Genomic DNA, 21,858 nt, shown 5'->3' with positions numbered 1-21,858 from the left:
TCTGAAAAATCGACTGACCCAATTTTGAAATTTAGTCTACTATGATTTAACTAGTGTGGAATATAAAAGGGGAAAACCATAAGCATTGGGAGTATAGTGTTGAGCGTGCCATGGCAGATCTGAAGGTGCAAACTGGAAAAAGGCAACTTCGCAACCCATGTTTGCTTTTAAATAGCAAGTAAGTGATGGACAAGAAATCAGAGTAAAGTAGTGGCGATCTATTTTCTTGCTGTGATAAATAAGTTGAGCAGATAGGAAAGAGTACCGCCTCTAGTGCGGCGCCGTGTATGCATCTGCTGGGAATTTGACGGTGCTGCCGTAGCGATGGCTGTCGGCGGCGTGGAAGCATATCTAGGAGGGTAGACGGTGGCAGCGGTGCGCTGTGGACGAGACGGCCGTAGGAGCAGCGCCGGCAAGGTGGACGATGGCGGGGATGAAGCGAGATGAAGGGATGTAAGGATCCCAGTCCGAAGCCGTTGATGAGAGAGGTCGATCTCTTGTAATGGACGACAGCATCGGGGTATCAGCTCCGGCATTATGGAGGAGGACAGCGGTGGATGGGGTGGTGGACGGAGGAGGGTAGGGTGGAGAGGGTGTTTTGGCGCCCACGGAGTACGAATGGGGAAAAGGGAGGTAGAGAGGAAGGGGGAACCATGTATTTAGGGCGCGCTTGTCTCAAATGCGAGGAAATTTACAAACTTAGCCCCCATTTCAAACTTCCTACATCACAGTAATATTAGTCGGTCGGGGATAGGATGGTAATCTCGCATACGAATATTTGCCGATGAGAGATTGTTTTTGGCGCCCACCGTGTATGAATCAGGAAGGGAGTCGATTTCGGCCCAGGACACACTGTGTTTTGGCACCCACCGTGTATGAATCCGGGTGAGAGGCGATTATGTCACGTTTGGTTCAAATTATAAACCTACCCCTATCGAAAAGTATAGAAATCGAGCAGATAGGATTCGCGTGGCAGGGATAGGCAGTAGTAATTACCATCTCGCAGATTTTGGTTTCGGACGCTTACCGACTTTCCCCGCTTCATTCAAATTTTGGAGAGTGCACGTTTACCGTGCCAACTCAATTCAAATCCCGTTTGTATTCTATTTTTTTCGGGCGGGATCCATTTTCGATTGGAATAAAATTCTATATACATCATTTTTATATATATACTTCAAAAGCACAACAAAGAATTCTGCTCCTTTATATGTATAATATGAATTACAAATACAATGATCTCAAAATCATAAGGTTGAATTCAAAAAAATTAAATCAAATTATGTTCTACTAAAATGTATGGATCAGTAATATCAACATATTAAATAACATAGATGCATGTGCATTCTTATTAGTATGCATGTTTGATAGATCAATTTTGGTTCGAGTATGGATTACATGTATCATCATCTTGAATTCAAATATTTGAATCCCTTTTATGTTCACTCCTTTCACGCCCATCTCTCTCACATGCATGCTCTTTCGTGTAGCTATCTCTCTCTTTTCTCCAGCTCACCCACACGCTCACTTCATGTTTCTCCTATCCTCGCAAACATGGTCTCTTGACGTCTCCCTTGAGAAGTGTCACACTCTCCCTATCATTATACATTACACGGTTTTCATTATCTCTCACGTCTCTACTATTCTCTGGTATCACTAGGTACCTAAGCTTTCTTTTTCACCGCCACACACACAGTCTCCACTCGTCTTTCACTTTGTCTTTCTCTCTATGGGATTTTTTCACACACCCTATATGTCTCTAGATATGACTCATACCACTAAAATTACTCTCTCTCTCTCCGTCTCCTATAGACACAACATTTTTTGCGGTCGCCTCTCGTCTCCATCCCTGAATGACATTATTCATTTGTTTACCGATCAGACAAACTCCCCCCTCTCTTTCTCTCTCTCTCACACACACGCCAACTCCTGCTTCCACTCCCCTTACTGACTACCGTCTCTCTCTCGCACACACAAAACCCTCGCTTTCGCACCCCCGACTCGTATTTCTCTCACAAACATTTATCGACTAGCCTCTAGATAGGTTTATACACCAGCAAACTCCTGCTTCCACTATCGCATACATGTCTCTCTCCCGCTCTTTGTATATATGTAGATTTTTCTTCCCTTCTCGAGACACGCCCTCACGATCGTGCACACACACACACACACAATCGCCTCATTTTAAGCTGATACCTCTCGCAAACACACTCTTTGTGTCTTTGTAACACATACACTCCATCCTCCTCCTCTCTCCCTCTCTCTCTCACACATGGGCTTTTTGCAACAACTAGCAAGATGCCCATGCGTTGCACAAAACATCAAGATGCATTTGTATGAGTATTTCATCTTGTGGGAGAAAAGGAAGAACGAGGGAAGGCCTTATTTGCAAATGTGGAGAGGCGTGTGGGTATCTTTTTGCAAAATTGCCATAGTTTCCTTCCTATCCGTTAGGTATAGATCGGACGACCTATATTGATGGATGGCAGGCACTCGATCATCACCGACTATGATTTTTATAAGAGTAGGGATAAAAAATAGAGTTGGTGATGATGGTGGGCCTGCCATCCTGCAATGTAGGTCATCCGATTTATATCTGACGGATAGGAAGGAAAATATGGCAATTTACCCGCACTCCTGTCCACATTTGCAGATAAGGCCTTCCCTCATTCATCCTTTTGTCCCACAAGATCTTGATGTTCCGTGCAATGCACGGGCATCTTGCTAGTAAGAGTAGAAATTAGACATATACCGCTTCTCGAATCTTGAAACCAACAATATTCCTCCCTTATCTCATCAAAACCGCCAAAGAATATATTTTGAGTGAAACATAACATATTTTTAGTGATATACATATTTCAAAACTAGAATTCTTTTCTATCAAATCGGTGAATATGTATTAATCTACTTTGATCGTGTGGCAACGCATTGGCACATTACTAGTAGTTATTATAATTTTTTGCACACCAGACAAATGGTGTAGTACATATACAAAGAGAAGAGGCGCACGCACGTAGTTGGTCTCTCGCTATCTTGCACACATGCGTGTTACGTAAAGGCAACGTTACCAAATAAACCCTAAAACCCTAGGTGCACGATTGCTACATTCGCGGGTACCGGGTACGTGGTGGAGGACCTTTGTAGGAATAGTCAGCTCGCGTGATAATTTGATCCGTAGGAGTTGATGGTCGGGACCACAGGTGAACGACTTGGAGGCGGTGGCTCGCCAGTTGCCACAGATCGAGTAGCCATGTTTAGAATATCATTTTTTAGCAGGGTTAAGAGTTCCGATTTTCAATGGCGCATTATAAGTACTAAGTAGTTTTTAGAACGATTGGTATGGAGCGAAAATGGGATTCATAGTACTACGGACCTCCTTGGCATATGGTTGTACGGGTTTATGTTGCGAGATGTTGAATCTAGTAGTTCTAGGGCAAATACTATGGTTTAGATTTAGATGCTGGTTTTCAGTAATGAAAATCAGAAGGGGAAACCCTTCTTTGATTAAAAAAACCTACTACCTCTGTTTTTGTTTACTAGTCCCCATCGTATTTTGGGTCAAAGTTTGTCCATGAATTTTACTTGCAAAATGCGAATGGAAAATTAGATTTTGTTATACCCAAACAAAAAAGGACTAGAGGGAGTGATTGCTCTGACACGGACGCGGCCTCTCATACCGTGGGCATTGAACCGGCGCGCCGGCCAAGAGGGCCCAACTTGTTGCAGGTCCGGCTAAGCACGCCTCATAGCCGCATGCAACCAGCTTCAGACTGCCCCTCCTACCTTCATTGAATCCGCTTGTTCTAGCAACACGTCCTTCCGCGAGCCGGCCGGCATTTTAGAACGAAAAAATGAACAAAATATAATTAATTTACGCATGGTCTTGACTTGTTGTCCTCGCACTGGTAGCAGGAACTAGTAGAGGTTTTTCTTTATTTTCTCCTCACATTTTTTGGCTTTGAAGTGAATCATGGATGTGGACATTAGGTATGAATGTGTAGATATCTGTGAACATGAGTTTGATGTGAAAGTTGAACTTGGAATGTCGGGCTTGCGTGTGAACTATACCATGTCCAATGCTTCGTCTGTTATTGTTTGGAAAGTAATTGATGTTATTACATGACCCAAAAAATATTTTGTGCCACATCAGTAGATGCACGGACATCACAACAGTCATGCTGATTGGATAAACATTTGAACCTAGCTATTATGAAGGAAATTTTGTATTGACAACAGTTTTAGATAGCAGGAGACGCCTAGCCTGCTCTGCCTCTGCTAGCTTATTTCTGGCTTCTTCCATCTCTTCATTGGGTTGGGTGAAGAGAGCATCTGATTTCTCTTTTCGCTTCTTCAGGAACTCAGCTATATTCTCAAGGGCTACTACATGATTTCTTTCAGCCTTTACTAGAGCCACGAGGACACGGACAGCTGACGACTCCACCTGGCTTGTGTGTAATCCAGCATCATCTGGGAATTTGCACCTTGTGTCTAATCCAGCATCATTAGGGAACTGGCACCTTGTGTGTAATCCAGCCTCATTTTGGAAACATGATCTCGAGGTTGACCATACTTCCCTCCTCACAGGAACTACATCCTGACATGAAGTTACTTCTTTTTTAGATCAATACTCAGAGAAAACCAGATCCATTTGGGAGAAGCCAGAAAAACAGAACTCGGAGAAGTGAATTCAAAAGGAAAAAAAATATAAAAACAAACTACAAGGTGAGAACACCCACTTCCTACATCAAGCTAAAAATGAAAGCATTAGGATGATTAAGACTTTTCTTATTACACATCGAAGAACACGAGGCTTAAGTGAAACAGAAACTACAACATATACACATCGAAGAACACGAGGCTAAACGAAAGTAATTGAAAGGGTGTTACTTACCAAAGCTCGTTTTACAGGTTCAGTGTAGATCCTCTTTAACTTGCCATGCTCCTTGAAGATGTCCCCAATATCCCGTGTTTGGTCTTCATTGCTCCTCTGCATGTTCGAACTCGTGGTTTTAAAATCTCAACATGGCATGAAAAATATACTACTAGTAATACTCGTGCATCCTGTGGGCAACATTAAAGCACTCGTCTGCCATCTTAGAGCATCTCCAACAGAATCACAACACTCGGCGCTTTAAAAAAAGCATTTACAGTGCTGAGATCGAGAAGTAGAGAGACTAGAGAGTAGAGGATAGTTCTCAGCATAGATAGATAAAAAAAGATAATTCAACTACTCCTTGTTGTCCAACTCCTCCTCGGTGATGTCCTCCTCCGACGTCTGACTGTATGCGTGAATATACCGAACGTCGTCGGATTCCTAGGGCGGCGCTACTCCTAGCCTCGTGTTGAATTGAGCGTCCGCATTTCGCCTACGCTTGTCCTCGCGATAGGGGGCCCGCTCTACCCTGCTCTTATCCCTCTCCGCCCTCCTTTTCGCGTAGAACTCACGCTTGTTGATGATGTCCTGCGGGAAGCATTGGCGCCACAACAGCATGTCTTCTTCGTCCATCTCGGTGATGTCGAGACGGTGCTCCCACCTCCAGTTGTCGCCATGATCCTCGTCGGTGCTAAGCCGCGGTAGAGGCGTGAGCTCCTGCAACCGCTCCCGTGTCGGCACATTGGGGAAGTTCAATGTTCTATGAGGCCACCGGAGGCACCACGCCACCACGTCGTACGCGCGGGCAGCCTTGTTCGTAGTGTCGAAATTGCCGTGGCCGAGGCGCATCCCGTGGAACCGGATCTCAGTGGAGAAGCCGCCGGAGGGGCGCATGCGGACGCCGCGGTATCCCCATGTTTCCCGGTGATGTGGAGGCACGGTGGAGCGGCAGCGACGAGGCGAGGAAGAGTAGGGAGAGAGCGTTGGCGAGGCACAGAGCCGGGAGAAAGCAGTGGCAAGTGAGGGAGTGCTGGATTAGGGGGTCCTCGGATAGCCGGACTATGTACTTGTGTCGGACTGTTGGACTATGAAAATACAAGATTGAAGACTTCGTCCTGTGTCCGGGTGGGACTCTCCTTTGCATGGAAGGAAAGCTTGGCTATTCGGGTATGTAGATTTCCTTCTCTGTAAACGACTCTGTGTAACCCTAGCCCCCTCTGGTGTCTATATAAACCAGAGGGTTTAGTCTGTATGACAAGAACAATCATAATCATAGGCTAGCTTCTAGGGTATAGCCTATATGATCTCATGGTAGATCAACTCTTGTAATACTCATATCATCAAGATCAATCCAGCAGGAAGTAGGGTATTACCTCCATAGAGAGGGCCCGAACCTGGGTAAACATTGTGTCCCCCGCCTCCTATTACCATTAGCCTCAAACACACAGTTCGGGACCCCGAACCCGAGATCTGCCGGTTTTGACACCAACATTGGTGCTTTCATTGAGAGTTCCACTGTGTCATCGCGGTAAGGCTTGATGGCTCCTTCAGTCATCCACAAAGATGCGCTCCAAGGTGAGGTTTTCCTCTCTGTATAGATATTCGTAGTTGGCGCTTCCCACTGCGTGCCAACTCGCTTGGCCATCTGGAGAAGATCGATAGCTATGCCCCTGACAACCGGGTCAGGTTGGGAAGCCTGAACTACACTGCCGACAACTGCAGAGACTTGAGCTTTGACGGATTGGAGCCCGTGACAGGTGCACCGAACAGCCCCGATGAGCGTGACTTAGATCTGCCATCGGATGGTGTTCGGAAGATCACATCTGTAGCTGCCCCGTCCCTTAACCCGGAGCAGATCGTGCCATCTCAGGACGGGTCGATGGACCCCGCCACGGAGGCCGCGCACTCATCGGTGATAGAGCCGTACACGGACTTCGCCTCTGATGAGGTCTGTGTCATCGACCCCCGGACTCGTTTTTGGTCATGGGCTTCGAACCACCGCCCACACTGCGCTAGACAGCCACCTAATTGTATGATATATACATGGTGGACACACCCAAAGAGAACAATGGCGAGGAACGCAAGGATGCAATGGAGGATAATCCTCTCGAGAATCAACCAAAGCACCGACGACGGCGCCGCTCTAAATCCCGCCACAGCAAAGACAATGATAATGGCATAAGAAAGAATAATACCCCGGTCGACTCCAAAGGTAACAACGACCCCATGGACCCAGCGATGGAGCGGGATGAGCCAGGGGATGGTGAACATAGTCTGGGGCCGCTGGCCGATCACAGCGATGCAGAAAATAAAACTTATAAACCTATCTCCTGAGAGGAGAATAGTCTGCACGACGATGCACTCATCATCCTTGAAAAGCACTTGGAACAAGAAGACCTCCACAAAAGGCTTATTGCCACCGTGAGGAGCTTGAAGAAGCACAAGCAAAGGCTTAAGGCCGCGCAGGATACGCTCAACCGAAGATGGAATAAAGTGCTCCACACTGACAAAAATACGGTGGCGATCGCCACACAAAGAGCTACCTATAGCGCAAGCTGCTGCCGGAATTCGACGACGAGGCTATAAAGCCCATCCCGCCGAAAAATAATACGGCCGATCGGCCGGACCGACCACCTCATGGCCGAGACAAAGCAGCTAAGGACGCTACACAGAAGTCAGCTCACGATCTACGTGAGCACCTGGACAAAAGAGCTGGTATGGCCAGGTCCATCTATGGATCTAGGAAACGTGCTCCTACGCAGGATCACGGTCACCAAAACGACTACACTTATCGAATACCAGCTCGGAATCTACACCGAACACTACATCCGTCGGAAGCATGCCACGACACATCAAGATAGAGGGGTGCCGCACACACCCTATGCTTCACCGATGAGGTACTGGATCATAAATTTCCAGAGGGGTTTAAACCCATGAACATCGAGGCATATGACGGAACAACAGACCCTGCAGTTTGATTGAGGACTTCATTCTTCATATCCACATGGCTCGTGGAGACGATCTCCATGCCATCAAATACCTACCGCTCAAGTTGAAAGGACCAGCTCAACACTGGTTGAAAAGCCTCCCCGAAAACTCAATAGGAAGTTGGGAGGAGCTTGAGGACGCTTTCGGGGCCAATTTTCAAGGGACATATGTCTGACCTCCAGACGCCACTACAAAAAAATACACTTCCGTGATGATATGTGTTTGTCACAGTAGGTCGCGTTTTTTGTCATGCATGTACATCCATGACAAATTTATGACAGAATCAAGATAGTCATACCTGTGCTGTCGTAGAGGTGTTCCATGACATTACAAAAATTATCATCACGGAAGTGTCCACTTCCATGACGATAAATCGCGTGCCACAGGAGTGCTTTCGTCAAGGGTGACCGACACGTGGCATCCACCATAACGAAATGTCGTTAAGCTATCGGGTCGGATTTTGGATCCGATAAACCGTTAACAGCCACGACCAATGCCGATTTTCCACGTGTAAAATTCTCATTAGCTGACGGATCCACGTGTCAGCTCCGTGTTGGCACAGGTGTCACTCACCCAGCGGTCGAGATGGGCCTATGATATGTTGACACGTCAACCGACCCAAAAGTGGCCCACAAAGTTCAAATGGGCCGGCCCAACCGAAGATTTAGCGGACCATAATGGGCAGGCCCAGCTAAAGGCCCACAAAACTTAGCAGAACATAATGGGCCGGCCCAGCTAAAGGCCCACAAGATTTTGCGGACCACAATCAGTCGGCCCAGCTAAAGGCCCACAAGATTTTGCAGACCATAATGGGCCGGCCCAGCTAAAGGCCCAACATTCTCCGTCAAATTGGCCCATCAACGGCCTGGTCTAAACATGTCATCAATGCAGCCCATGCTCACTTCTGGCCCATTAACAGTCCACTAAGTAATTGGGCCGAATTACGACCTGGTGTATTTCCGGCCTGTTAAAGTTCCGGCTTCATTTGGGCCCATTTACAGGCCATCAAAACTTTCGGCCCATAAACGACTGTGAAGGAATTGGGTCATATTTGGCCATGTCTGTCATTCGGCCAGTTAGAGGCCCACTATAGATTTGGGCCACTTTCGGCCTGTTAACGCCGGACGTAATCCATGGGCCATTTGTGGCCCAATGTCATATCGGGCCCATTAACGACCCATATAAAAATGACGATAATCTAGCCCGACCGAAGTTCCGGCCTGTCAAATATCCGCATCGTAAATGGGCCACCATTTCAGCCTGCTAAGTCCAGTGGGTTATTTGGCACAATCAGGGCCCAATCTCACTTTCGGTCTATTAAAGGCCCATGTTTTTTATGGGCTCGAGATATTTACACGTGTAAACGGCCTATTTTTACTGAGGGCCCAAATTATGTTTAGGCCTGTTGAAGGCCCACTATGGGCACAGGACTACGAGAAAAATTTGAAAGCTTATGCTAATTTAAGCCCAGATATTTTTGGTGGGCTACATGCCATGTTTCGGCCCGTAATCATTTTTAGCCCAATTGGAATGGGCCCGACGAATGTTGGCATGTTGCGCTCCTACGAAGCTTTCGGCTGAATACATTACTAAGATTAACCTACACAATAGCGTCATAATTACTGCAGCCTGTGGTAGCATCATAAATGTTGTACCACAACAAAATAAATTCCAATCATACAACAAAAGGCATGTTGGCATAAAGTTTATAGTCCTTCCAGATAAAAGCACCATCAGATGTATAGAAGCACAGATCATTTGACCTGAGTGCTAATGTTTCAGGCTGTAGAATATGATGGAACAACACGATCTCCACCTTGTTCCGCCATTGCTCTTCAACAACGAAGCGAATGTCTGTTAGTCTGGTTTCAAAACCATTCATATCTTGATGACATTTCTCAACCACTATTGTTGTTTCCGAAACGACGTCCATTAGGGATTGGACTTGTGTCTGGAGCACAGATATATCACTCTGTCTAGCAGGAAGATTTTGTTCAGTAGGTGATTTGGACGAGGTTACTGTCAGTGTCAAAACCGGCGGATCTCGGGCAGGGGGTCCCGAACTGTGCGTCTAGGCGGATGGTAATAGGAGACAAGGGACACGATGTTTTTACCCAGGTTCGGGCCCTCTCGATGGAGGTAAAACCCTACTCCTGCTTGATTGATATTGATGATATGGGTAGTACAAGAGTGGATCTACCACGAGATCAAGGAGGCTAAACCCTATAAGCTAGCCTATGGTATGATTGTTGTTGTCCTACGGACTAAAACCCTCTGGTTTATATAGACACCGGAGAGGGCTAGGGTTACACAGAGTCGGTTACAATGGTAGGAGATCTACATATCCGTATTGCCAAGCTTGCCTTCCATGCCAAGGAAAGTCCCATCCGGACACGGGATGAAGTCTTCAATCTTGTATCTTCATAGTCTTGGAGTCCGGCCGATGATGATAGTTCGACTATCCGGACACCCCCTAGTCCAGGACTCCCTCAGTTACCTTGACAACCAACCCAGAATTACGCAGGAAGGTGCTTTTGCACTATTAGTGGAGCGATACTGACGCACTGCAGCAAGAGGTGACATTGTGCCTGTAGTAGCCTCGTCACCTTCAGGTGGTTGTGGCTATTCAATCATTTGTTCCATAACTTCCTGAAAGTTTGAACTTGTAGATTAGTGTACCAGATAAGTTACTAATGAGACAAAAACAAACAATGTAGGTTAAACATTTATACATAACTTATTTTTGTGAACTACTGTAATACATTTGCATGTATTGTAGTGCCAACTACATAATAAAATCACTTTCGGAACATATGTCCATGTAGCATGCCTACTGTGTTGTCTATTTCCTCACATTCGTTGACATCTAAGGATAAAGAGACATGGTTTAAAGTAGGATGAACATAGTATGACATCATTCATATCATGGGCAAACAAATATAAAACAAACAGGCTATTTTATCATTGTGTGCGCACGTGAACATAAGAACTAGATTACAGATTAAGACCAAAAGAATATCCTTCATCTCTTTTAAACCATGTAAGGTGAAATGATACGTTAAGACAATTGTGTATAAAAGTGAACAGCGTAACTGACATTGGCTGCAAACCAAGTAGTTAAATGAACACATCACAGTACCAATCAGTTCAAGGCATGAGGAGTAAGGACTTACAACAGTGGCTTGAACTGGTGTGCTCATGCCCTTCATCTTGCTGGTGTGGCAATCCTTGAAGATTTGCACTGCATTCGGTTCCGGTTCTTTTTGGTCCGCATGGGCTTTCCTCTGTATTTGGAACAAGTCAATATAGATACCATAATATGGCACAAAAAAAGAAGGAAGTAGCAGCTATTTACAAGAGACTCGCAGAGTGCAATATAGCTACAAGATCCCGTTGTCTGTTGGAATTTCACTTTAGAACGGTTGGTTTTGTGCTTCAAACAGTTAACCTAGAAGAAGATACACTTGTAAGGCACAGACATAAATACAAGTTCAATATGTGGTCTGATCAAATACATATAGCCTACCTGATACTTTGGATCAGACCAGTGTTTAACGAGGGCTGTCTAGTCTTTATCTGTAATATATTCCACTGTAGATGTTTGGGTAATTTCATTGTTAGCCTTGCCTTCAAAGTGTGATTTTCTAAGGTGGTACCGATACTGTCATAGAGCAGACTGAAAAACATGAGTGCATGCTTGTTTAGTTGCATCATCTTTCGGATCCAACTTGAACCTCATCTGTTGAAAAACGAATGTGAGTCTTATTAGGAGGAAGCTAGAAAGTATGGGACAGAGCAAGACAATATTACTAATTGCGATGAATAACATTACTTATGGATAAATGGTCAAGGAAGGTGTTAAACTGGGTATTGTCTTTCTCATTCCTGTACTGGATCCACGTTGGGAGGATACGCGCATGACACCTAATGGCAACGGCTACCTCTGATACTAACTTGGCTGACTCTGTAGCATCACGTGGCCTTTTTAAACCTGCCTCAAAATGGATCTCCATTCTTCCTCCTTTAGATTTTGTTAATCTGTCAATCATTATCCCTGATGTCTGTTTCCACTTGCGTCGTGGTGCTAGTTCAACAATGAATATGGAAAGTGTTAGTGTACATCAAACTGTGAGAGTACATATAAAGGAGCATGCAAATGCAACTTCACTCGGTCAGGTACCGTCTTGGTGTTGATGCTCATGAGGTTCATCTAATCTTGCCAAGTCCTGTTGTGTCAGCTGTGCTTCGGAAGTAGTGTTAGGTGTGAAGATAGCTTGGGAACTGGCCAGTTCCGGAGCAAACGAACGAGTAACTAGTTGAGATGCTGGTACATTTGAAGCGGATGCTGCAGCTGGTGGAGCAGGTGATACTGTGTTTGTAGATTTAGCCGGTGGACTTGGACCTTCTACTGCACTATAAGTACCAACAGAATCTCGACGGCAGAACCTTTTCCGTTTCACCCGACGAGTAACAGCACTCCCTGCTATATTATTTTTCTTGCTCTTTTTTTACTTTGCCATGTCAAGTTGTACCCACAACACAAAAGAATAAAATCACTCTTCAGAACTCATTGATGCATGATACAAACAAGCAATACTTTGTTGTAAGACAACCGTATAAAGATGGAATATGTAATAAAAACAGGACGACATGACATATTCATAGCTACGATGTGCAATCTAAGCAGAAGGATTTTCAAGAAAATAGAAGTAATGCAAGCTAGACACCATATGAAAGATGCAACCAATATTACTCTGCCAAGTTAAAAGTGTCTTGTCATAAGTGGTAATTCGAAAAATTAGAAGCAGTACAACATAGAAATCAATGCAAGATGCAACCACTATCAAACTGCCATGTTAAAAGCGTCCAATCATGAGTTACTGATGCGGGTGTCAGTGTACTAAAGTAGGGGTACCTTAGTACCCCGAACTTGGGCACGGGCAGTTGCAGCGCCCCGTGGCAAGGCTTGCCGGGCGCCCGCCAAGATCCTCCGCCATTCATATTACTGCCATTCAAGAACAAAGTGTTAACTAAGAAGACAAGGCCCCGGCAAGAGGAGCTTGGCGGGAAGGACAAGACCCCGGCAAGAGGAGCTTGCCGGGAAGGACAAAGACCCCAGCAAGAGGAGCTTGCCGGGAAGGCCAATGAAGGCACTTCTAGAAACTTGCCGCGATGTCCCGCGCGTCCCGGCAGAGCCCGGCGTGCGGCAAGCTCGCTGGTGCGGCAAGACAACGGCCGCGGCAAGACGCTTGCCGCGGCAAGACTGCCACTCTGCACCCAAGCTCCAGCGCATCCAACGACGTGTCACCCCAGGACTATCCCAGAAGCACGTGGCAAGGCGCTGTGCAGCTATGCGGTGCGAGGTGGCAAGCGAAGCTGACAAGGAGGCCATCGTGGCGATCGGTGGCGCCCCTAACAGTCGCTTCCTTGCACTGTTGGGGCGACCGGACGGGCATTAAATGCCCTTGTCCCCTGCCGTCAGAGTTAGGTAGGGGACACTGTTGGTAGCAGTTGTACCAACCTGCATTTTTACCTTTCTACCCCTCTTTCTACGCCGCCACCTGTCGGTGACCCCGTTAGACTATAAAAAGGAGGCCCATGCGCACGTAGAAGGGGTTCGGAATTTTGGTCCCGCGGTTCGGCTGGTTCGGTTCATTCGACCCATTCGACACCACGGCGCACCCACGCTCTCAAGCAAGAACAAATACAAACACAAAGCAGTAGTAGGAGTTTTATCTCTCCGGAGAGCTCCGAAGCTGGGTAAAAATCCCCCACGTGCTCCCGCCTCGATCTGCTCTGCTTGCGCCCTCCGCTCCCTTGCCGAACCAGAAGGGGCCCCCTGCCCCATAGGTGCTCGTGCTCCCACAGAAACCCACGACATCTTTGGCGCGCCAGGTAGGGGGGCGTTGAGGTGGTGCGTATCTGATCCGGCGTCTGCGCGCACTACATCAACATCTTCATCGACATGCCACCGAAGAAGAAGACTTCGGAGGTAGCCGCTCCGTCTGCGGATATCCTACCGCCACCGGAGCAAACGGGCGGTGGGGTGGACGCCGGCGGAGGAGCGGGCGCCGCCGGGGGACTCACATCGTCACCCGGTCCAAGGACAAGGCCCCGCAAGGTTCAGCGTCTGCACATCCGCCGCGCCCCTCCCGGGAGGTGCAAGATCGACAACGCCACGGTGCTCCTAGCACCGTACTCGCGTTGGAACAAGGCCAAGCTGGTGGGTCGCGGGACGCTCAAGGCCAACATGCACATCAACATGTTGGCACGAGCGCAGTGCGGTCGGCTGGACGAGATGTTGCTCCTTCTAACACTGTTAGGAGTTTGAGCATGTCTCGCACCTCGCGTCGCTCACCACCGCCACCCAAGACCCTAGAGGAAGCGCTGGCCCGAGCCCAGCTGCTTCTAGATTACCGTCCAGTGCCGGACAAGATCGACGACTGGAGGGCCGCTATCTATAGCCTCATTGGCTTCGCCAACGGCGACAGGCCCCGGCAACCGAGCACATCGAAGCCCCGGCAAGACGCCCAGGTGCAAGCCGATGCCGACAAGACCACTGGGGGTGCCACCACCATGCACTCCTCGCCCCGAAGGCCAAGATCGCCGACTCACCGGGCCAACCTCGACGCCGACTCCACCGCATCGTCGGACCCGCGAGCTCGCCGCGATCAACGCCACGTTCTCCAAGAACGATGACATGACGACGCTCGCACTCGCATCGAGCGCAGAAGAGAAGCGCGGTGTCAATCTGACCAGCGCGCTGGGCCCACTGTCGATATGCATGCGCCAGGGGAGCCAGGCGACTTGCCGTACGCGGCAGGTTGCCCTGCGTTCACCCGTGAGCTGCGGCAAGTCCAGTGGCCCAGTACGAAGAACTTCAAGCCAGACGTGCCCGAGAAGTACGATGGCAGGATACATCCGTCGGAGTTCCTCAGCGTCTACACCATCGCGGTGCAGGCTGCCGGGGGGCGCGACGAGAAGATCCTCGCCAACTACTTCCCGCTGGTGCTCAAACCCAACGTCAGATCTTGGCTCATGCACTTGCCGGACAACTCCATCTCTTCATGGGCGGACCTGTGCTATCAGTTTGTCGACGCCTTCACAGGCGGCCACAAGCCCCATGGTCAGGAGAGCGACCTTCATCTGCTAGCCCAGAAAGAAGGAGAACCACTGCACAAGTATATACAGAGATTCAGCCAGGTGCAGCACAACATCCCAGACGTCCACCCTGCCGCGGTTATTAGTGCGTTCCATCAGAACGTACGTAACCGCAGGATGAGGGAGGAGATGGCGATGTGCGAGATCAGAGATGTCAGCAAGCTATACGCTCTGGCCGACAAGTGTGCACGGGCTGAGGAGGGGAGAAGAATCCCCGGAGAGAACGCAGGAGCAGAAGGATCTGATAGTGAGGATGCCCCTCCGGCAAGGAAGAACCGGAGGCGGAATAACAGAAAGAGAAAGGCTAAGGATGTGCTAGTCGTCGAGTAGTCCGGCAATGGGAGTGGCGCCGGCAAGTCCAAAGCTGATGACTCCGGCGAGGCTGTGGTGGCCGCCGACAAGCAGGATGGCTCCGGCAAGCAGTATTGCAAGATACACCACACCAAGGGCCATGACCTCCAAGCCTGCAAGAAATTTGAGCAGATGGCGGAGCTACAGAAAGCTGAATACGAGCGCCGCGACAAGGAGAAGGCCCGGGAAGATGGCGGAGGATCCGGCAAGAAGCTTCCCGCCCGGGGAGGGCGCCGCGGCAGGGCCAAGCCGCGGCAAGGAGATAGGACTCCCCGTGGCCGCGACAAGGACGAAGATGAAGATGAAGATGATGAGATGGAGGAAGATGAGACTGACGAGCAGGAGTTCCAGAAGGCAACAGAGGTGCTGTGCGTCGACGGCGGTGCTTCTCTGCACACCTCGCACCGCCAACTCAAGCAGTGGGTGTGGGAAGTAAATGCAATAGAGCCATCAGTCGAATCGCGCAGGCCCCTGAAGTTGTCCAGCACGCCCATCGTCTTTGACGTTGAGGATCACCCTGATCGCATCACTGCGGTCGGGTGCTTGCCGATGTTGGTTTCGCCAACAATCCGCAACCTCAAGGTCACGAAGATGTTGGTTGACGGCGGGGCCGGCCTAAATCTGATTTCCTCCGCAGTGCTCAAGAAGCTCTAGATCCCTGACAGCGAGCTCGAAGGAACTGGTACATTTCAAGGAATCAACCCGGGAAGGAGCAAGCCAAAGGGGAAGATTATACTGCCAGTGACATTTGGCAGCGAGCTGAATTTCAGGACAGAGAGAGTCACATTTGATGTTGCTGATTTCCCATTGCCCTACAATGGGATACTCGGCCGTCCAGCGCTTGCCAAGTTCATGGCAGCCTCTCATTACGCCTACAATGTGCTCAAGATGCTTGGTCCGATAAGTGTCATTTCTGTCCAAGGCGACAAGAAGGATGCACTTATCTGTACCGACAAGATCTACCGGGAAGCAGCAACTGCAGCAGAACGCAAGCCCCTTGCCGCTGAAGCTCCCGGGGGGAAGAAGAAGACCAAGTCCGGCAAGAGTAGCTCTGATGCCCACTCCGGCAAGCGCACCTCTTCAGAGTGCTGCGCTACCGTCGAGGACGCACCATCGAGCTCCACCGGCAAGTGCAAGAAGGCAAAGACAGCTTCACCAGAGACCAAGAAAGTGGCCGCCAAGGAGGACGGCACTGGTGGTACCTTCACCATCAGTGCCACGCTTGATCCTAAATAGGAAAGCATGCTCGTTGCTTTCCTGCGGGCGAATGTCGATGTGTTCGCATGGCAACCATCCGACATCCCCAGTGTTCCCAGGAAAGTAATCGAGCACCACCTTGCTGTCTGCCCTCACGCGCGGCCCGTCAAGCAGAGAGTCAGAAAACAAGCAGTAGAGCGTCAAGAGTTCATTGCAGAGGAGATCAAGAAGTTGGAAGCAGCAGGCTTGGTCCGAGGAGTACTCCATCCAACATGGTTAGCCAATCCAGTAGTCGTGCGCAAAGCAAACGGGAAGTGGAGGCTTTGTATTGACTTCACTGATGTTAATAAAGCTTGTCCCAAGGATCCATTTCCCTTGCCGCGCATTGACCAGATTGTCGACTCCACAGCAAGATGTGATCTGCTTTCATTCCTTGATGCATACTCAGGATATCACCAGATCTTCATGGCAGAAGAGGATGAAGAAAAAACCGCGTTCATTACTCCATGTGGCACGTAATGCTTTGTACGGATGCCTTTCGGACTAAAGAATGCTGGCTCAACATTTGCAAGAGTAGTCAGTCATGCTTTTGAGCCACAGCTGCACAGAAATGTAGAGGCTTACATGGATGACATAGTGGTCAAGAGCAGAGACAGAGCAACTTTGATCCAAGACTTGGACGAGACCTTCACAAATCTGCGCAAGATCAATCTTAAGTTGAATCCCGAGAAGTGTGTGTTTGGAGTTCCTTCCGGCAAGCTTCTCGGATTCTTTGTATCTCAGAGAGGGATTGAAGCCAATCCCGACAAGATCAAAGCAATTGAGTAGATCGAAGCACCGAAGCGAGTCAAGGACGTGCAAAGGCTTGCCGGCTGTGTTGCTGCTCTCAGTAGGTTCATCTCCAAGTCTGCTGAGCGCGCCCTGCCGTTTTTCAAAATCTTGAAAAAGGCGGGTCCAATGAAATGGACTCCGGAAGCGGAGGCTGCGCTGCAGGACTTGAAGAGATACCTATTCTCCACTCCAACACTTGTCGCACCTAAGCCACAAGAGAAGTTGCTGCTATATCTAGCGGCAACCAATCAAGTGGTTAGTGCTGCGTTAGTTGCGGAGAGGGAGGCAGATGATGAGCCAGCGACCGCGGCAAGCGAGTCCAGCGACAAGCAAGGGGCTTCCCCGACAAGTTCTGGCTCCGGCAAGGATGGATCTGTACAGTTGCCGGAAGAAAAAAAGAAGAAGATGGTGCAGCGCCCAGTTTACTTTGTCAGTTCCCTCCTGCAGGGGGCTAGATCAAGGTACTCTGGTGTGCAGAAGTTGCTTTTCGGCCTACTCATGGCCTCGAGGAAGCTGCGCCATTACTTTCAAGCACATGAGATCACAGTGGTCACTCGCTTTCCGTTGGAGAGGATATTGCAAAATCCAGAAGCAACAGGCAGGATTGTCGAGTGAGCGCTGGAATTGTCAAGCTTTGGCCTCAAGTTTGAAAGTACTTCAACTATTCAGAGCCGAGCATTGGCAGAGTTCATAGCAGAATGGACGCCAACACCTGATGAAGAGACTCCGGAGAGGAGCGTCCCCGTCAAGGAAGCGAGCAAAGAATGGATCATGTACTTTGATGGTGCCTTCTCGCTGCAAGGCGCTGGTGCGGGCGTACTACTTGTCGCCCCCACCGGAGAGCACCTCAAGTACGTGGTCCAAATGCACTTTCCCAAGGAGCAAGCAACAAACAATACTGCAGAGTATGAAGGCTTGCTTGCCGGACTCAGGATCGCGGCAGAACTTGGGATCAAGAAGCTTATTGTCAGGGGTGACTCGCAGCTTGTCGTCCGCCAAGTTAACAAAGATTATCAGAGTCCGTTGATGGAAGCCTACATTGATGAAGTGAGGAAGCTAGAAGAACATTTTGACGGCCTGCAGATGGAACACGTTCCAAGAGCTCAGAACGACATTGCAGATGGCTTGTCAAAATGTGCCGCACTTAAGTTGCCTGTGGAACCAGGGATTTTCGTGCTCAAGCTAACTCAACCATCTGTAACACCATCAACTGCACAGAGCAAGAAGAGAAAGTTGATTACTGGCGACTACTTTCCGGCAGAGCTCCCCGAAGCCGCCGCCAAGAAGGTCCCCAGGATCAACACAGAAAGTGCTGAGGAGCAGTCTGCTCTGACAAGCCCCAGGGCTTGTTTCGTTGAAGCAGACGCTCCCGACAAGCTGTGTCCCGACACGCTTGCCGGGGAGCATCACGCTCCGGCAGGGTCCCAGATTCTTGCCGTAGAAGCGGATGTTCCCGCAGCAGCATTTGCGCCTTTAGTCCTTGTCGTCGAGCCACAAGCTCCGGCATGGGCACAGCAGATCGTCCAATTCCTTCAAACAGGAGAACTTCCCGAGGAGCAAGAAGCAGCGGAGAAAGTAGCCCGGCAATCTATTATGTACCAGTTTGTCGATGACATACTGTACAGAAGAAGATTCAACGGAGTGAAATTGAAGTGCATTTCCCGGGAAGATGGACAGAAGCTGTTGGCGGAGATTCATGGAGGCATATGTGGTCACCACATTGGCGCAAGAGCGCTTGCCGGCAAAGCCTTCCGGCAAGGTTTCTTCTGGCCGAGAGCCCTCCAGGATGCAACTGCACAAGTAACCAAGTGTGAAGCATGCCAGTTCCATTCCAAACAGATACATCAACCAGCTCAAGCTCTCCAAACAATCCCTTTATCCTGCCCATTTTCGGTCTAGGGGCTCGACATTCTCGGCCCCTCTCCCCTCGTATACGGATTGCCTCGAGTGCTCGCTCATGATGAGCTAGAGCAAGAGCAGCTACGGCAAGATGACGCGCTGCTCCTCGAGGTAGATCGTCTTCAGGCTGCGGTACGAGCTGCTCGCTACCAGCAAACTTTGCGCTGCTACCATAGCTGCAAAGTTAACACCAGAAGCTTCGAGAGGGAGAGGATGCAGGTGCGGACCGGGCATCATTCAAAGAAGTATGGCCTTGCCGGAACACAGGCGACAGAAAAGCTGAGTTGCCAAAATTTGAGCATAACCAAGTTTTAAGTTTTTAAGTTATACTCCTTGAAACGTCCGTGCCTTGTATGGAAAACCTGTGCGCGGAGGAATCGACTCGCGGCTAAGTTGCGCCCTTGATTTGTTTTGAGTCCGCTCAACAATGCAAGTGCGCTGCAACTGGCCCCGACAAGATTTCTTGCCGGAGGCAACACCGCCAGCAGGCTGCTGATGTTCCGCACTCAGCAAGTGTGTTTGCGCCGGCAAGTTCCCTTAGAGCGTAGGGTAAAAACATACAAGGGATGTAACAGAGTAAAGGATATAACATAGCGAGCGTTGCCCAGAATAAAGTTATATTACAAGAATAACTTATTGTGGCACTGACTAGATTGTTCTCATAACTGAAACGGCAGTGGCAAGAAAAAGGGAGAAGAAGGGTGGCCTAAACCACGCGCTCGCCGTCGACCCTCCTGACCTCATTCACCTTGTCCACAATGGGTGCGACAATGGCCTTGAGTTCTTCAAGAGCAGCACCCGCCGGCAGCTTCTTGGTGACACTGGTGAGGTCGATGCTCGGTTTGCGAAAGAGTATCTTCACCAACACCTTCTCCAAGACCCTGGCGCAGATCGCGCGCGACTCGTCGGCCAGCTTCTTCGGGATTCTTTCCCGGAGCTGCTGGAGAGCCGTCACCACACCCTTGAAGAAAAGCGTGAGCTTGGCGCTGGGCTGGAGGTTTTCTTCAGTGGAGTACCCGAAGCCCGCCAAGTCAAGCTCCGCCAGCTCCTCGTCGATGGATGTAGCAATGTTGACGAGGCCCTCCGTCCAGAGCTCCACCGTGGCCTTGAAGGTGTTCTGGGTCTTAGCGGCCCTCGTCAGCAGCTCCTCGTTGCCCTTGAGCTCCTTCCTCAAGTCATCTTCTCGCTTCTTCGCGGCGTCCAGCGTCCCCGCCAAGGTGGCCAGCTTCAGCTCCAGATCAGCACCCGAGTCCTTGGCGGCATTCAGCTCCTTGATCTTCTCGGCAAGCTTAACTTGCAGATCGCCATGGGCGCGTGCATCCTTCTCGCGTTCGCGCTGGAGTGCGGCAAGCTCTTCGTTCTTCCTTTTCATGTCCGCCTCCAGCTGCGTCACCTTCCCCTCTAATTCCTTCTTGGCGGCCTCGGCAGCCGCGGCGGCATCCTTTGCTTCCTTGAGTGCCCCGCCAAGTGATTGCTCCTGGACGGCGAGCTCCTCTTCGTGACTGTCCAAGTTCACCTTCTTCTGTATCAGCTCACCGTCCCGCTTGGACAGCTCCTCGGCGGCGAGCCTCTGCTGCTCTTCGGCTTCAGCCTTTTCCAGGATGAACACCTTCTTTGCCTCGTCGAGCTGCGCCCTCTCCTCAGCAATGGACCGGAGGGCCTCCTGGTTGCGGCTCTTGAGCTCCTCCGCATGCTTCTCTATGTCAACTCCCGCCTGCGCGACAAGCGCTTCCCGGGACTCAAGCTTCGCTTGCCGGGCGCGGTAGAGTGACACCAGCTTCCGGAGCAGCCGCTCCTCCTCGGAATCGCCACTGCTGCTGCTGGGTGCATCGACCACTGCCAGCCCAGCAGAGGTGAGCACTTCCTTGTCAAACTCCTCTCCTTCAACTGGTGCCCTGGAGCTCGACGCCCAGGGAATCTTGATGTACACGCCCTCGCCGGCCTTCAAGTACGCGCCTGGCTGGGGCTCGTCGGAGCCCGGCGCTGCATCAGTGGCGGAGGGGTCGGCGGGCGGTGCAGCGCCTTGCGCTCCTGTGCCCTCCGGGTCGTCAGTATGATCGCCGGACCCCTCACCGGCTCCTGCGCCAGTAGCCTTGGCGGCCTCCTCGTCGGCAGGCTCATCAGCGCCGGCCTCTTCCTCGCCAGCGGCGGCATCTTCAGTATTGCCGCGTGCGCCTTCCTCGCCGGTGGCCTCGATCTCCATCGGGTCTGCGAGAGGGGGATCTGAGGATAGGAAGAGGAAGGAAAAGTCAAGCAAATATCCAAAAAAAAGAAGAAAGAAGATCAGAAGAAGAACCCAAGGGAAGATTTCCGACAAGGAAGGTTACCTGTGCTGGGCTCAGTGACCATGGGCTCCTCCACCAAGGGCTCGCCGGTTCCGTCCCTTGTTGGGGACCCCTCCCTTGCCGGGGAGCGCTCCCTTGTCGGGGAATCGCCCCTTGGCGGCATAGTCGAAGCAGACAGCACCTCCAGGGCGGTTTCTTATTGCCCCTGATGGGCCTGCTCTGCTCCTACACGAATGGATTAGCAATCAAGATGTCAGCAAAAGAAGAAGCACCCAT

General features: G+C 50.0%; 1 protein-coding gene across 1 annotated transcript; it reads right to left on the bottom strand.

The window, feature by feature from the left end:
- Positions 1-5,311: 5,311 nt before the first annotated feature.
- LOC119279502 lies at positions 5,312-21,646 on the bottom strand. The gene is made up of 4 exons (XM_037560721.1): positions 21,625-21,646; positions 21,440-21,520; positions 20,773-20,995; positions 5,312-5,900 (listed from the first exon to the last, which is right to left on the bottom strand). The coding sequence occupies exons 1-4, from the start codon at positions 21,644-21,646 to the stop codon at positions 5,312-5,314; spliced, it is 915 nt and encodes a 304-aa protein (XP_037416618.1).
- Between the last annotated feature and the right edge of the window lie 212 nt (positions 21,647-21,858).

Source organism: Triticum dicoccoides, chromosome 3B, assembly GCF_002162155.2.
Source record: "Triticum dicoccoides isolate Atlit2015 ecotype Zavitan chromosome 3B, WEW_v2.0, whole genome shotgun sequence".
Lineage (NCBI taxonomy): Eukaryota > Viridiplantae > Streptophyta > Magnoliopsida > Poales > Poaceae > Triticum > Triticum dicoccoides.
This window is presented reverse-complemented; position numbering and strand designations above follow the sequence as displayed.